The sequence below is a fragment of the Anolis sagrei genome, chromosome 3 (assembly GCF_037176765.1).
Source record: "Anolis sagrei isolate rAnoSag1 chromosome 3, rAnoSag1.mat, whole genome shotgun sequence".
Lineage (NCBI taxonomy): Eukaryota > Metazoa > Chordata > Lepidosauria > Squamata > Dactyloidae > Anolis > Anolis sagrei.
Genome location: NC_090023.1, coordinates 25,908,270 through 25,926,481, shown reverse-complemented (window position 1 = coordinate 25,926,481; position 18,212 = coordinate 25,908,270). Strand labels below are relative to the sequence as shown.

Below are 18,212 nucleotides of genomic sequence, written 5' to 3'. Positions count from 1 at the left end.
CCTGATGGGGTCACAAGGGGGTTTTCAGAGGGGTCACCAAAGACCATCAGAAAACTCATATTTCTGATGGTCTTAGGAACCCCTTTGTCAGAAAAGGCTGAAGGTCTCCTGTCCTTCTCTTTTTTTGGAAAGAGATGGCAAAGCCTCCCACCAAAAGCCCTACTCCTGCTCTCTGGATGTAGGTGAACTAACACTCCAAAACTCAAGGTCTATGCCCTTCCAGTATTTTTTGTTGGTCATGGGGGTTTTATGTGGGAAGTTTGACCCAATACTATCGTTGGTGGGTTCAGTATGCTCTTTGGTTGTAGGTGAATTATAAATCCCAGCAATTACATCTTCCAAGTGTCAAGGTCTATTTTACCCAAACACCACTAGTGTTCACATTTGGGCATATGGAGGATTCACGCCAAGTTTGGTCCAGATTGACCATTGTTTGAGTCCACAGTGCTCTCTGGATGTCGGTGAACTACAACTCCAAAACTCAAGGTCAATGCCCATCAAACCCTTCCAGTATTTTCTTTTGGTCATAGGAATTCTGTGTTCCAAGTTTGGTTCAATTCCATTGTTGGTGGAGTTTAGAATGCCCTTTGATTGTAGGTGAACTCTAAATCCCAGCAACTACAACTCCCAAATGACAAAATCATAATTTTTTGGGTATTTGTGCCAAATGTGTTCCAGTGAATGAAAATACATCCTGCTTATCAGATATTTACATTACAATTCATAACAGTAGCAAGGTTACAATTCTGAAGTAGCAACAAAAATAATATTATGGTTGGGGGTCACCACAACATGAGGAACTGTATTAAGGGGTCATGGCATTAGGATGGTTGAAAAACGCTGATATAATTGTTGAAAAATATGTAAAAATGTGTGTGATTCTGCATCTAGAAAGAGGAAAAAAATCTCTCAGTGAGGTATAAACTTGAGAGATGGAAATTAGAGAATCCAGACGATCTGATGTGTGCATCCTTATCCAATGGTTTTCAAGGAGAATATGAGAAGAACTATCCTCGATCATCTGAAATGCTTATTACACTTCCTACTGTGATTGATCAGGTTTTGTATAGAATGCCCTATATCATAACCCTTGGTCTATATTTTCTAGCAATTGGTAGTTAGAGATATACTGCCTCTGAATGGAGATACTACATAGGTAGTACGATTGGAACCACCGATTGCTTTATAATCCACAAATTTTTCTGAATCCCTTGTAAAACCAGACACTGCAGAGGCTTTTTATTTATACATACACCATACAAATGCTGAATTACTGAGCCTGAAAATACATACAATTAACTGCAAGAAATAACATATTATTCTGCCCTTCTTTTGCAGATTGTTATGGATTTTAAGCATCCTGATGGACAGACAGCAGCAGTTATGCTTCCTCAGCGCAGTTTGCTTGTGATGTCTGGAGAATCTCGCTATCTATGGACTCATGGGTAGGTGTTGAGATTTGTAAGTTAATTACAGTGTGATCTCAGTTTCCATGGAGGATATGTTCTTAGCTTAATGTGGAAACAGGAAAATGTTGATAGTGAACCCTATTGAAATGAATGAATTCTGCTTGAAGTTACCGTAGAGTCACCCAGTTGCAGTGGTTAGATGTTCATAGAATTGAACTGTGTTGTTTATGCTTGTTCAAAAATATGCACTTTGGGTTGTTGTAGGTTTTTCGGGCTGTATGGCCATGTTCTAGAAGCATTCTCTTCTGATGTTTTGCCTGCATCTGTGGCAAGCATCCTCAGAGGTTGTGAGGTTTGTTGGAAACTAGGAAAAATGGGTTTATATATCTGTGGAAGGTCCAGGGTGGGAGAAAGAACATTTTTCTGTTGGAGCTAGGTGTGAATGTTTCAAATGACCACCTTGATTAGCATTTGATGGCATGACAGTTTTTAGGTGTGGCTTGTTACTGCCTGGTAAATTCCTTTGTTGAGAAGTGATTAGGTGTTCCTGATTGTTTCTTGTCTGGAGCTCCCCTGTGTTTGAGTTTTGTTTTTATTTACTGTTATAATTTTAAAGTCTTTTAGTACTGGTAGCCAGATTTTGTTCATTTTCATGGTTTCTTCCTTTCTGTTGAAATTGTCCACATGCTTGTGGATTTCAGTGGCTTCTCTGTGTAGCTTGACATGGTAGTTGTTAGAGTGGTCCAGCATTTCTGTGTCCTCAAATAATATGCTGTGTGCAGGTTGGTTCATCAGGTGCTAAGCTATGATTGACTTCTCAGGTTGAGTTAGTCTGCAGTGCCTTTCATGTTCCTTGATTCATGTTTGGGCAATGCTGCCTTTGGTGGGCCCTATGTAGACTTGTCCACAGCTGCATGGTATATGGCAGCAGAGGTGAGAAGATCCCTCTCATCCTTTGCTGAACGTAACATTTGTTGGATTTTTTTTTAGTGGATCTGTAGATCGTTTGTATGTTGCGTTTCCTCATCAGCTTCCCTATGTGGTCAGTGGTTTCCTTAATGTATGGGAAGAACACTTTTCCTCTGGGTGGATCTTTGTCTTTACTCTTGTGGCTTGTTCTTGGTCTTGCAGCTCTTCTGATGTCTGTGGTGGAGTATCCATTGGCCTGTAAAGCCCAGTTTAGGTGGTTCAGTTCATCTTGGAGGAGGTAGGGTTTGCAAATTCTTTTTGCATGGTCTGCCAGTGTTCTTACCATACATCAAGGGAACCACTGACCACATAACTTCTGAGGATGCTTACCACAGATGTGAAATGTCAGGAGCAAATGCTTCTAGAATATGGCCATATAGTCCGAAAAACCTACAACAACCCAGTGATTCTGGCCATGAAAGCCTTCGACAATACAGTGTGCAAGTTGGTGAGAATGCCATCCAGCCTTGCCACCCTGTTTTGGCCCTGTGCCTTAGACCTCAGCTAAGAATGGAAAGTTGTTCCCAAGACCCTTTACAATTTCCACATATAGTTCCCCAGGCTAAAAGGGGTTCTCCATCTTTGCCTGAAGGTGATAATAAGATTTAGAAAATTCACAGGATGCTTGAAATAATGCATATATTGTGAATCTATAGGAACGTTTTAGCTATGGTTTGCTCTAGTTTGGGAAGATTTTTTTAAATCTTTTTTGTAGTTCATTCTGACAGAACTGAACTCAGCTTTTGAGCAGTGGAAGTCAATAATAGGCTGAATGCTTGTCTTGCTGAGAGTCGTGTGCTGACTTTGAAGTCAGCAATTTTGTGGGGCTTTTAGTGCAAGCTAGTCCACTGGAGAGCATGCTGGTTTTCTCCTAGAAACAAATTCTGGAGTAATGTAGCTGAATCGCAAGATGAGACTAAAGCTTGGCATTAGAAAAATGTGGCATTCTACAGATTTGCCTGAGAAAGAGAGACCCAACGCATCTTTCCTTCTCATTGGTCCATCAAATAGAGAATAGATGTTTGTGGAAATTTTGCTGCTTTCTTACCAAAGACTGGAGAAATTACTTTTGAACTAAATCCTGCAATCAGCATGGCTGTATCCATGTTGTCTTGAGGATTGTGAAGTTCTGTTCTCAAATAAGTAACTTATCTAAACACCTATCTTTTCTATTGCACTAATTTGTTCTTACTGTCTCTCTTGTGATTTTATGGATCTGCAGAGTTAGGGAGATGCTGAAGGCACTGAATGGATAGAAGCTGATGTGCCACATTAAGTGCTAAGTGCAATAAGCGCTAAAAGCATTTGAGAGATTTAGCTGTAGAGCACTCTGGAACATATAGTGTAAGTGCTTCTGGAAAGCTTCCTGAAGTGCTGTTAGACTTCCAAAAAAGTCAAGTGCGTCCTGTGTGATTTGGATTTTTTATTTGAGGAAGACTAAAAATAGATCAATGGAGGGGGTCATCATTGCAGACCCTCATTGGACTCTCTCTTTGTGGAGGAAACTTGTTCTAGTTTTTCAGAACAGAAGAGGATAGTGCAAACCTCTAGGTGTTTTGGACTTCAACACCTACAATTCCTAACAGCCTGTAGGGCCGAAGTTTTTTATGTCTGGGATAATGCAAGAACTGCATACATTGGTCTAAATCAGTAGTTCTCAACCTGTAGGTTCCCAGGTGTTTTGGCCTACAACCCCCAGAAATCATAGCCAGTTTACCAGCTGCAAGGTTTATGGGAGTTGAAGGCCAAAACATCTGGGGATCCACAGGTTGAGAACCACTGGTCTAAATCCTAGTGTTAGCGTAACTAGAGTAGATCCATAGAATCATCTGGTTTTTGCTATCTGTTGAGTCAGAGTTATTGTAGTGTTCGAATATTGAACTAGGACCCCAGGAGACCAGGACTCAGACCTCCAAACACCTGTGGAAATCCACTGGAAATCCACACTCTTCCAGCCTCAGAGGAGAGCATTAAAAACCTGGCTCTGGACTAATCTTGCCAAGAAAACACCATCATAGAGTTGCTTTAGGATCCCCATCAGTCAAAGCATGTGTTGAAGACATTCAGCTGGAGCAACAGCAACATGATGTTGGTTTACCATTGAGCAGCTGGTTGCTAAGTTTTTCACCTGTTGGGACTGACCAACAGAATTCTAGCCGAAATGAGTTAGTAAAGCTTCCCAAGAGAATTTATGATTCCCTTGTAAACAGAAATGGTACTGTTTACACTGCACAGACCAATGAAGAAGGCAACATATTCCTCTTTCTTGATGTTCTTTCACACTATACAGTTGTAGTGCTTATATTTTACTTAAACTGCCCTGTCTGCATTCACTGGAATCCCAAGGTTTGTAGTTTGATGAGGCAGTAAAGTTCTCTAAATGAGAATTATAATTATTTTTCTTAAAATTACAGGTACCAGGATTCTGTGGGATACTACCTTGGCAATAAAAGTGGAATCATGTTGATACCACTGTGTAGTGTGAAAGAGGAGCCCCCAGTAGCACAATGGGTTAAACCCTTATGTCGGCAGGACTGCTTGACTGAAAGTCGGCGGTTTGAATCTGGGGAGAGGGTGAGCTCCCATCTGTCAGCTGTAGCTTCTCATGTGAGGACATGAGAGAAGCCTCCCACAGGATGGTAAAACATCCAGGCATTCTCTGAGCAACATCCTTGCAGACGGCCAATTCTCTCACACCAGAAACGACTTGCAGTGTCTCAAGTTGCTCCTGACATGAAAAAAGTGTGAAAGAGCCAAAGAATCATACTACTTGTATTATTTACTTTGACAAGCAATAGCTCCTGGGCTTTACTTCTTGATCTATTTTTGGAAAATATGTTTTACATGCTATCTTTCACATTAAAACGGCAAAGCGCTCAATAAGTTGTCAATCCAAAATCGTAACTGTAACATTATTATTGTTTATACATATGGATCAATTTGAACATAAAATCAAATGCAGAATACATTTTAAAATCAAATTACTATCTACAAACTTAATATGTCATTTATATGAATCAAACAGTTATATGTAGCAGAACTAAAATGGCTAGAAGTGAGTTTTATAATATGGTTTTGCCGCAAAAGTCACATCAAATCCTACATAAAAAGACGTAGGTACAAAAAGCTTTAGAAGGGAAGAGATGGTTCTATTTACCCAATTAATTCTGTCTTGTTTGGATTTTAATTTTCTAGCAGCCAAAGTAAAAATTGCAACTTGCATAGTAATAAAAATATTGCTGCCTCCTAGCAGTGTACATATCTGTTTCAAGGGGAATCTGTTTAACAGAGGGCAGAGGATGAATTTGTTCCCAGGAGAGTTAGACATTTGGCAGCTCAATTAAATAGTGGAAGACAGCCTCACCTTCAGCAGGCACCTCTGTACAGAACTCACTCAGTGTAGTCAATAGTCTCTACCTCTCAATTTGTATAGGGGAAATCCTAGCCATATCATAGAGAAGTACCGCAATCTTTACCTCTATGTGTAGTATTGAAATGGGAAAATATCCAAGCCACACAATTCTTACACAACGCTGTTGATGCAGAAATTAAAAAAGCAAGGAGGCAAAAAGACGGAACATCTTTCCTTGTAATTTGGATCCATCAATTCATTCTTTAGTTCACTGATTCTCAACCTATGGGTCCCCAGATGTTTTGGCCTTCAAATCCCAGAAATCCTAACAGCTGGTAAACTGGCTGGGATTTCTGGGAGTTGTAGGCCAAAAACAGGTTGAGAACCACTACTGTAGTCTATGGAGCAACAGAAAATGAGTTGACTCTACATGACATCTCTTCAGATATGCCACCTTGCAGTTGTCTCCCAGATAAGGATACCCAGCTCCCCAGGTCATTCCTCTTAAGGATTGGTTTCCAAATCTTTGGGAAGTTTGGTCACTCTGGTTTGTTACTGAAAGTAATTGAAGCAAATACTTTATGCCAATTGGAGGTGGCTTGCTATACAACATTGCTGATTGGAGAGCCCCTTTTAGTATTCCAGGCGACCAACCCTGATACTTTTATCTTATTTCTCAGTAGTTCTGTGTTGGCTGCCATCCTGATGATGCTTATGGACACTTATGGACTGGGTTTCTTATTAGCAAGAATCATTCTATGAAAGATGCAAATGATAGCATGCGACAAATGAGTGTTTGTGTTCATCATTAATATTCAGTCTCCTGACTCAGCATGTTGTGGATTTTTCAAGAAAAAAATTATTTAAATATAGGTGCTATATTTATGAGTCGCCCATGGGCTGAGAAAGGCAGTATACAAATACAGTAAATAAATAAATATTTGGGTAAAAATGCCATGAAAACACTGAAAGCAAAAAATAAAAGAAATTACATCAATCCCATCATTGACTTATGCTCTGTTTTAAAGCATCACACCCAGGAAATTTGACATTGTTCAAGCATCTCAGGAGCAAAAAGTTGGAACAGTCACTGCTGACATTGGAGATTTAACTTTAAACAAAAGAGAGACACGGACATCTTTCACCTTCAGGAAAGTGAGGAGAGGACCTTGCAAGTGCTGTAAGTTTTGGATCACAGACATTAGACCCTATACATGTGTTGATGGGAATCACAAGGAGGGGCACTGTGCTTGTCATTAATGAATTAATTTTATACTGTGAGGAAGAAAAATAACCCTGGCCAACACACATTTTGGTGCTTCAAATGTTAGACCTGTTTCTGGATGTATCTGACCTGCTGATTTCAGAAATAGCACCAGTTTCCCCCCATCATCTCTAGATTTTGAGATACAGAACATGTGCCATATACCAGTTGCCATCTACTTGACCATAGCAAGTCATGGTAACCATATCTAAGAAATTAGAATGGATGTGGCCCATCCAATGCAATTTTCTGAATAAATGTTCGAAATAATAATAATAATAATAATAAAAAAACTTTATTTATATACCGCTCTATCTCCCCGAGGGGACTCAGAGCGGTTCCCAGGTAAAAATCACAAAACATACAAAGCAAAAACACAACCATAAGACTAACAAAACAAAATATGTTTACAAATTGTCGCCATAACACAAATATATCAAAAGTAATCCTGCCTGTTCAAAGCAATTTAAAAAAATCTAAAAGGCCGGGCCAAGATCTGTGCAAGCCCAAAAATTCTAGGGGGCCCGGGAACCAAATGCAATGCTATGGCAGGCAACAATAATATTAGGTACGGGTCTGTGGCTGTTCATTCCAGGGCCAACTAGAGGAAATGATCTGGGTAATTGGTAGGAAGAATAAGGCCATATTAGACAATGTGTGGGGCTGAGTCAGAACTGGCCATTTTCAAAGGCTTGTTGAAACCACCAGGTCTTCAAGCTCTTACGAAAGGAGGGGAGGGATAGGCCTAAAAACCAAAACACCAAGTATATTATTGTTGTTATTGTTGGGCTGTGTAATTAAAGGTGATAACTATATAGATGGGAAAAGAGAAGATTAGTGGAAGTATTTTCCAGCAGTGGAATATAAACTGAACAGTAATCTGTCTATACTGGCACCTTGATTCTCTTATTGACAGGATGGTCAGACATCACACAGACATGTCACCCCCTTTTGTTTTGCTCCCATAGCTTTGAGTGTCATTTTTAGAGAGATAAAGTGGAATAACAACAACAACAATAATGCCAGCATGGTGATCTTATTTGCTTTGTACCAGTATTGTTGTGTATCTAACAACAATAATAATAATTTTATTATTATTATTAATGTAGATGCTGCTACCATCACTACCTACAGTGGGTTGTTGTAGGTTTTTTCGGGCTATATGGTCATGGTCTAGAGGCATTCACACCTAGCTCCAGCAGACAAGAGTCCTTTGTCTCACCCAGGTCATTCCACAGATATATAAACTCTTTTTCCTAGTTCCAACAGACCTCACTACCTCTGAGGATGCTTGCCATAGATGCAGGCAAAACGTCAGGAGAGAATGCCTCTAGACCATGGCTATATAGTCCGAAAAAACCTACAACAACCCAGTGATTCTGGCCATGAAAGCCTTTGACAATACACTACCTACAGTGCCAAAACCAATGCATTTTTTGCCTTCCAGAAGAGGAAGAGACACTCCATCCTGTACACAGTCAGGCATCTGTGTTGCAGGAGAACACTCTAGAACATATTGTTAAATTAGGGCAGCAACTTTAGCAGAGTGGACAAACTTGGTAGCAGTCCAGCCATTGTTGGTTTCTGAGAGATCTTCTGTGGCCATCCAGCATTGGGAAGTTGCCCAATTCTAATTCTTACATTATCCCATTTTAACTGTTGGGTATTAGTCAAATGTTGTTTGAAAGGAAGATTGCTTCCTTGATAATAGACAAAGAGAGCTGTTTCCATTATTTGAACTAGTTAGATTTGCAATTTTAAATGAAGATACAAGATTGGCAATTCAATTTTCAGTGCCTTTGCCATTAAATACATTTAATCAAACAGAAGTGAGTAAGCAGTTTGAGTATTGGACTATTACTCTTGAAACAGGGGTTTGAATCCCCATTTGAGCATGGAAATCTTCTGGGTGGCCTTGGGCAGATCAAATGATCCAGTATCAGAGGAAGGCAAAGGAAAACCTTCAGGGAACAAATCTTATCAAGAAACCCCATGATAGGGTCACTGTAGTCGGAAATGAAGGCACACAACAATAACCATTAAAAAGTATAGCATTTCCTTTAAAAATAAATATCTTCTTATCGTTTCCTCTCTTCTCGCCAGCTTATCCTTCAGTGTGTGACAGCCAGTGCAAAGTCACAGCACCTTCATTCCCTGACAGTGAAAGTGAAGCCTCAAAGCTGGAGAAAGAGTATGTCCATGATGTGTACGAACAGATCGCCCTGCATTTCAGCAGCACCAGGCACAGCCCGTGGCCACGAGTAATTGAATTCCTTAGAGCTTTACCACACGGGGCAATTGTGGCTGATGTTGGCTGTGGGAATGGAAAGTATTTAGGAGTCAGCAAGGACATGTACGTGGTAAGGCATTGTTATTTGCATTTCTCCTTGCTTTGAAGGATATCATTTGTGGACCGTGGCACCGGCTCCTGGTGTTTAATGATCTATGCTTAAGATACTTCCAGTGAACTCCCTTCCTTAATGCATTTACTTCTTCATTTATCACCAGCTGCTGTTGCTCTTCTTCCACATCTTTGTGATCCTCTGATTAATTGATCAGCAGTAAACCAGAAAGCAAACAAGCCAAGCCTTTTTCTTCTCACCATTACTTTTGTCTGGTTCAGAGTGGGAAGTCAGTGAAAAAACAATGTGTAGCACTGAAGCAAAGGAGGGCCAAAGTGTCTTGTTAATGGGTTTCCACTGAGCTGTGTCTCTTAGTAGGTGTCCAGTAGTACCTATTCATGATGCTAGCTGTTTAATATAAGGACAAGGCTGTTTCTGGTATTTTCCCTATATGAAAAGCTTTCTTCTGTTCTTCCTTTTGTTCAATACTTTCTTCACCCCTGGTTGATTATCAAAAAAGACCTTTGAGGTGGCTAATAGCATAGTGATTGAAGGTGCATCTACACTGTAGAGTGATTGCAGTTTGACACCACTTTCATTGCTATGGCTTAATGTTATGGAATCATGGGTTTGTAGTTTGCGAAGACACCAGGACTCTTTGGCAAAGAAGGCTAACACCTGTTGTTGTCCAGGGCTGGGGACAATTCTGTGCTTAACACCACACTCCAGTCCAAGTAAAATCAGCAATGCAGTTTATTGAAGAATGTATATAAAAAGAAGATCAGCAGAATAGTATACAAACCAAAGTCTAAATAGTATAGTATAGTATACTATACTAGAATAGTATACAAACCATAGTCCACAGAATTTGAGGTACAAGAGTAGCTTCAAAGACCAGGAATACAAAAGCAAAATAAATCCAAAACACAAGATTCAGAAACAAATTTTGAAACTTGGAAGCATGGAACTTGAGAAACCGGAAACATGGAACTAGAAATCTCTTAGCAGGCTTGACTTGGCAATAGATGTATCCTCAAACATCAACTTTGACCAGACTGATGAAAAAGCCTTCTGGCCTTGCTTATATAGGCACAAAATGCCTCCTCCCCTAAGAAACTCATAACAACTGTTTGGTTAACAAGTGTTTTGACCTTCGCAAACTCTGCTGAGCAGCCCTGTGTTCATAGAACATAAATCTCCTATCTATCGGCTCATTAGTCTGTCCACCTGGAATCTCAAACTCTGTGCTCATTCTTACTCTGACCTTGCTTCCCTAGTAAATAGCTTCTCTGGGCCCTTTTCTAGACTGAGGCCTTCAAGAGACCACTCAGTTTCAGGGCTTAAAATCTCCTGCTGCCCAAATTCCCCAGAAACATCCTGCTGGCTTGCAGTTCCAGAATCCCTAGTGACATCAGGTGCAGGCACAATCAAAGGCTGAACTACAACAAGACCTTTTAAAACTGCAAGGAGTTGAGTGGCATTATGCATGTGCGCCCCTTGCCAGCTTCACTTTTACTTTGGTACCCAACATATTTTGTCATGACATCTAAATCAGGAAACAATAGTTAATGCTTGGTCTTTGAACCTAGTCTGAGAGACTGTGCTTCTTGCAACTCATTCCAGCTTGTAGATTTCTAATGCCTTTTGAACTTACCATCTTGAGTGTGTCTTAAAATTGCTACCCTGCATTTTAACAGAATGAATCTGGCCATTACGAACCCAGCCAATTTGCTTGACTGTGCTGGGATTCATGCTGGATTTATTACCCATAATGCTACCTGCCTAGAGAAAGTGTAGGTAATCATTTCTGGAAAAGTCAAGGAAACAATGATAGTACCAACAGTGAAGTGACATTTTTCAGACTGTGCTTGAAGATTAAAGCCCCAGGAAAGCTATTTCAGCTTTAGACCACTTTTTATAGTTGTGGTTTAAAGTGCCAGCTTGGGGAGAAAGAAGTAGAGTAAATACCTACAGCAAAGGTAGGCAACTTTGATATTTTCAGAATCCATTCTGTCCTCCATATCATGCCCTAGGAGTCAAGATTATTTACTGCTTATAGTTCAAACAACACAAGAATGGTGGGTTCGTATAGTACTAAGCCAATGCTGCTAAACTCATTTCTATGCCCTAGTGAATGTGTACTAAAATCATGACCAGAAAATTAGATATACAGTGCATAGAGAAGGCCGTGTGTTCCGCTCTTTCTCTCAGCTCTGGAAACAATATTCTTTATGGTACAAGGTGGACAAGATGTTTATCCTATGTAAACAACAGGATCTGTATTCACAAACCTGTGCCTTTGTTCCCTATTGTGGTCTTTTCTGGTAGACTTAGAAACTGTAAGCCCTTAGCACATATATCTGTGGTCAAAGGGAAAAAAAATCCAATTTTATAGCAACAGACTTCTCCTCTTATTAAATTTTATCAGAGTAATACTGTATGTCTATTAACAGTGTTTGCAATATTTGAAAGGAACTGCCCTGAGTTTCATATTGGAAATTTCCTAGTGCTAGTCATGAAAGACACAACCCTGCATTCAGGAAGGGAGCAATTCTGAAGATTATTGCCATTTCCTTTGCAGGCAGTAGTTTTCTCCAGGTACTTCTTGAATAACCTTGATAGGAACAGGAGCTGATTGTGGTTTGTAGGGACCAGTGAGGCAAGTGCTGTTTGTTCTCTTCTTATCCATTTCTTTTCATGTTTCTCAGAGTTTAGTTATTTTGCAGTGGAGAAACTTGCAAGATAGCTTCTGGCATTGCTATTTTTTGTTTGATTAATAGCAAATATAGGATGCTTTTTACAGCTTGGCAACTTTACTTTTTGGATTACAAGTCCCTGAAAGCACTAGTCAGTAGCTAGAAGAAGTTATTTATATATATTTTAAAGTAAGTTTTCTAAACTCTGAAGTTTTTCTTCTCTGTTGCTGAATCCATATGATGATTTAGGTTGGAGCCCTATGCATGAGTATGTGTGCGCGTGTATTTATGATTCAGCTTTCGATTTATGGCATATTCTCCATTAAAAAGAGTGGAATATATTCACTGGTAAATATGCATAGAACTAGTGTGTCAAACAGTCCTCCCACACTGAAATTAAAGGTTCAAAGTTTGATCAACTGACATAATTTAGAATACCATTGTGCTGCCTCTGCCATGTCTACAATCTAAATTAGCTATTCAACGAGTGCATCTTTTTAGGTTGAACAGCTCCGAAGGGAGGGTATTCTTTTACAGAGCTAGTATTATCATTGTTATTTATTGTCAGGTCATATTTGACTTATAACACCCTCTGAATGAGACCTCCCCCCCCCCCCAAAAAAAAGCCCTGGCCTTCAACTACACTACTCAACCCTCATAGACTCAGGACTCTGATTCAATCCACCCATTCTGTGGCTTCTTTATGCCTTCTGCTTTACCCAGAATTATTGTATTTTCCAGTGAGACATATTGTCTCTTGATATGTCCAAAGTGTGACATCTTCAGTTCGGTTAGGGCAGTGTTTCTCAACCTCTCTAATGCCACGACCCCTTAATACATGTTGTGGTGACCCCCAACCATAAAATTATTTCTGTTGCTACTTCATAACTGTAATTTTGCTACTGTTTTGAATCGTAATGTAAATATCTGATAAGCAGGATGTATTTTCATACCCAATACGCTCAAATTTGAATACTGGTGGGGTTTTGGGGGCGGGTGATTGATTTTGTCATTTGGGAGTTGTAGTTGCTGGGATTTATTGTTCACCTATAATCAAAAAGGCCTTCTGAACTCCACCAACAATGGAATTGAACCAAAGTTGACACACAGAGCTTCCATGACCAACAGAAAATACCCCCAGGTTGAGAAAGGCTGGGTTAGGGAACCTTTACTTCTAATGAGATTCAAGGCTTTGTGTCTTTGTCTTTTTATTGTTGTTGTTGTTAAATTTATACCCCACTTTGTCTCTCCCGAAGGGGAGTTGGAATGACTTAACATAAAAGTATTAGCTTACAGTTTAAAATATACCAATTTACAAACATTAAAACAGTATTAAATATAAATAGTATTTAAAATTTCCTGGTTAAAAACCATTAAATCATATGGAAACTTTTAGAAACTTATCAGTCCATCATATCAGTACATGGCTTTTATTCACTGTTCAGCTCCATGCTTCCACATTCCGTTTTTTTCTTTTTCTTTTCTTTCTTTCTTTCTTTTTTTCTTTTTTCTTTCTTTCTTTCTTTCTTCTTCTTCTTTTTTTTTTTTTTTTTTTTGCAGCTTTGGGCTTTTCTTCCACCTCTGTGCATGTCAGCAGCTGAATATCAGTTTGTGTCTAGTTGCATTGTCAGGTATAGCCCTACTCGGTTTAGCTGATTTGAAACTGTATTTTTCAGCCTCTTGTTTGGTTTGGATGAAAGAATGGGTGATGTTGAGAAATAAAAGACCATTTGAGGTGGAAGGGAATGACCTGAGGTTTGGCTGGCATGGATATTTATGGTATGATAGAGTCAAAGTTAATGTGTATTTTAATAATTATTTTGTAAAAGGCTATCCTATGGGGAATATGGTATAGATTACACCCAGGTTGTTTCAGAAGATGCTTTTAGGGATCTGGAAACATTAGACATATTTCCTATGTTAAAATCTTGCCTTAAGGGAAATATGAAATCAAATATTATTTTTTTAAAGTAAAATGCCGTAGGTATAGTTTTCCTGTGCCTTTTCCTATGCAGTGGTTTACCATTGCTTTCTTCTATGCAATACTAACAAGCATTACCTATGGTGCCATTGCTGTTTTCCTGGAGAGATTCTGTGCCAGTGTAACTCCCCTCTAAGGCTGCTGGCCTGTGGCTGCTTGGTACATTTAATCTGGCTTTTCAGCAACTAGCTCTGGTTGATATTGAATATAGAATGGCATTAAAACAACAATTTATTTTATCTGAAAAGCAACGTGGAACCCCCTTTTAAACCACCCCAAAGAAAAACCCACGCAACGATTTGTAATCTCACTCAGATTGCAATGCCTTCTTAGGATGGAGTACGAAAAAGTGGAGACTTTTTAATGTCCCTCATTACAGCATTACGATTTTCAGATTTCTGTCTCCAGCGTATTATAATTCAGGCACTGGAGTCTACAATGTAGTTAATATCCGCAATGAACTAGTCATTATTTTCAAGCTACAGCATTTAAACATAAACATCTAAATCAGCGGAATCCTTCTGGTTGAAAATAAATTACTAGAGGCAGATGCATTATAATTCCAGACAGGGTTTTTAATAGCAACTTAAACTTTCTAAGTGAATAGAAAGAACAGAGATAAATGCTTCTGCCAGTGATAATGATAATAACAATAAACCTTTCACTTTGAAAGACTTGAACATTTTTACAATGTGCAGACTCTTTATATAGAGGAGGATGAGGTGGGGTGAAGTTATTAGTGGCTTCTTGCAGTGGAGAAAGAAGTAGAGTAGCTGGAGTGAATATGAAACAATGCTTTCCCAATTGGTTTAGATATTTATTTATTGTATCAGGAGTGAGCCAAGGATACAGTTGTAATGTATCTTCTAAAAAACACAAAGTTTAGAAACTTGGCATTATATTAAATGTCCTCTGATCAGTAGCTGGACACTTGGAGTACCTCTGGTGTTGATACAAGAAGGTCCTCCATTGTGCATGTGGCAGCCTGGACTTTTGGGCAAATTATCTTTCCTTGCTAGATGTCTTTAAGTGGAGCTGTTGTGGAAGTTATGCAAGAGGAAGTGATGGGAATCACAACTGTGCCATTTCAGATTGCAATGGAAACTATGGTAAGAGGGCTACCTGACAACAGTGTAGTAAAGGTATAGGTTTCCCCTCAACATTAAGTCTAGTCGTGTCCAACCCTAGGGGCTGGCGCTCATCTCCATTTCTAAGCCAAAGAGCTGGCATTGTCCATAGATGCCTCCAAGGTCATGTGGTTGGCATAACTGCATGGAGTGCCGTTACCTTCCCACCTGAGCGGTACCTATCGATCTACTCACGTTTGCATGTTTTTGAACGGTTAGGTTAGCAGAAGCTGGGGTTAACATTGGGAGCTCATCCTTCTTTCCAGATTTGGATCACCAACCTTTTGGTCTGCAAGTTCAGCCACTCAGCAAAACACCAAAAAATCACTTGCCATTATTTCATTCATTGGACCAATGTTTTTGCCCTGTAACCACAATTTTATAGGGCTCATGTTAGATACTCTTTTTACTATATTTTTGTGTCTTATATTAACAACTAAAAGCAGTTTCCAGCACTTACTAGAGGACTGGAGGTCTTGGGGAAAGCTCCTTTTTAAAAATATTATTTCTATCTCTGTTTTGAAATTTTCTGTATTTTTGAATGGGATATTGATTATCTTTATTAGCAGTGGCTTTTTTCCCATTATGCAGTCAGCCCTCTACTCTTGCAGATTTAATTATTCACGGATTTGATCGAAACCTCTCCAGTGCCAGAAGCTGAGCATAGAGTCATATACTCGAAGTACCTAGAGATCTTGAGAGAGAACATCTCATTGGTGGAAGTTGGCCATACAGTCATGATGGAGAATCTAGATATTCCTAGAGAAATGTTTTCTCAGGTAGAAAAATAGTAAATTTTAAATTAACTTTTTTTTTCTTTCATGGGGGACCTGTACTTCTAACCCAGGCAAATGTGGAAGGCTGTGTTTATTATAGTACTGCCAGTTAATCGTCCTTCTCAGGTAAAAAGGAACTTTTGAGAGGGAAATGACAAGAAATGAAAGGATAGTGCAGCTTCGTTCTTTCTGTTTGCAAATTGACACTTGCCCCCTTGGAAGCTGGTTTGCTAAAAAAAAAAAAAAAAAAAAGAGGAAAAGAGTTGCACATAACTTCAGATTTAATGTGTGGTTGGCCACTTACATACTAGGAAGTTTGCTTATTAAAGTCTGGGCTGGAGTACCAGGCAATACATCTCTGATGGCAAGTTCAGCAAAGGTCTCTTCAACCATTGCTCAGAATGACTTTGCCTGAAGTAATACTGTCGTCTCCTACACAGCACACGCTCTTCCCACTTTACTAAAAGAACATCTTAGCTAAGGAGTAGGCAGGAAAATGAGGGATCAGGGGAAAACATTATAGGTCCATTGTTACTACTAGCGTGTCAATAGGTGGCTAATCCGTGGCAGTCTCAGTTCTCTGACATCATTGGACAAATAGTAACTGCACATTTTGTCTCAGATCTTTGGATCCATAATGGGTGTTATTTTTATTAAAACAGCATCATTGCTAACACGAAAACCGCGATTAAACCCATGGTTTAAATGGGCACTGTGCCACACAGCTATTATCTGAGTAATATGGGTACTAATGTCCGAGACAGCTTCCTTGTTTGTGGAAAACCTTTGAAGATGCCTGCTGCATGGATGTCAGTGAAATGTCAGGAGACAATGCTTCTGGAACATGACCACACAGCCTGAAAAGCTTACAGCAACCCAACATTAGAGAGTGTTTACCATTTACGTGTTTCACCTTTCAAATTGCTACAGAATAGCAATTAGATAGTAGAGAGAAACCATTGCTAACTACTGAAGATAATTTAGCAACAGTTTCTCTCTACTATAACTCACAATTCTTCTTGCAGTGATTTGAAAGATAATACACTACTGGAAAGAGGCAATAGATCAAGTAAACTACTGGAAAGAGGCAATAGAGAGTGTGGCAGAGTGGTTTGAATATTGGACTATGTCTCTGGAGACCAGGATTCAAATTCCTGCTTGTCCATAAAAACCAGTGGTCCCCAACCTTTGGCCTCCAGGTGTTTTGGACCTCAGCTCCCACAGTTCCTAACAGCTGGTAAGCTGGCTGGGATTTCTGGGAGTTGAAGTCCAAAACATCTGGAGGCCCAAAGGTTGGTAACCACTGATATAAACCCACTGGGTGACTGGACAAGTTACAAACCTAAGTTGGAAACAACTTGAAGGTGAACACAACAAACTGGGGATAAACTATCTGAACTATGGATGCTGCCATGCTTTTTAATTGCAAGCAAAATTGAAGTAGCCCATTGTAGTTTTGTGTGTGTGTGTGTCAGGAGTGACTTCAGAAACTGCAAGTCACTTCTAGTGTTAGAGAATTGGTCATCTGCAGTGAGGTTGCCCAGGGGACGTCCGGATGTTTTACCATCCATGTGGGAGGCTTCTCTCATGTCCCTGCATGGGGAGGTAGAGCTGACAGAGGGAGCTCATTCAGGTCTCCCCGGATTCGAACCTTTGACCTGTTGGTCTTCAGTCCTTCCAGCACAAGGGTTTAAACCATTGCGCCACTGGGGGCTCCTGTCCAATGTAGTGATTTGGACCTTTAGGGTTTGGAGTTCTTGGTCTCATTGTGCCAAATGTTAACATCCTTCCAGAGTAGAGAAAGAGTAATTTTTTATTTGTGATTTCGTTTGATATTTTTAGTATCGGTTTTGGGGCTGAGAAAAGATATTTAGGCTGTGAATGGATTGGGAGAATGAATTTTCCTTTGTTGCTAACTTGCTGGTACAGTTTCATAGCTTATGGAGTGGAGGAAAGGAAATGGATCATGCTTTTAGATATTGATTTTCTTAGTTTGCTTCTGCACTATATTGTATAGCTTTTGGGAATTCATCTTCCATTGCCTTTGGCCTGGAAAACAGGTGCACCCAACCATATTATTGCATACAGACAGCATGAAAGTCAGCAGGAAATAGTCTGGACAGAATTAATTTTGGGGTTCAATTATGTTGGAGCATGCAAGAAATCAGCTAATGTGTGTGTGTCAACTGTAAAATAAAATGTAGGAAGCTGATTGGTTGGGTAATGCCCAGGAGATGGCTGAGCCTGGGACTTTTGGATACTGTTATATTTTTGTTCAGGCTTGAGGTATGCAGGT

General features: G+C 39.7%; 1 protein-coding gene across 2 annotated transcripts in view; it reads left to right on the top strand.

Moving 5' to 3' along the window:
* Positions 1-18,212, top strand: part of ALKBH8 (alkB homolog 8, tRNA methyltransferase) — an 80,372-nt gene that overhangs the window by 47,414 nt on the left and 14,746 nt on the right. Inside the window, exons 8-10 of one of the 2 annotated variants that reach the window (XM_060771008.2) lie at positions 1,339-1,445; positions 6,759-6,910; positions 9,098-9,354. In XM_060771008.2, the coding sequence (XP_060626991.2) occupies positions 1,339-1,445; positions 6,759-6,910; positions 9,098-9,354 (516 nt within the window). The remainder of the gene's footprint in view (positions 1-1,338; positions 1,446-6,758; positions 6,911-9,097; positions 9,355-18,212) is intronic. The other variant, XM_060771009.2, reaches the window with a different exon arrangement.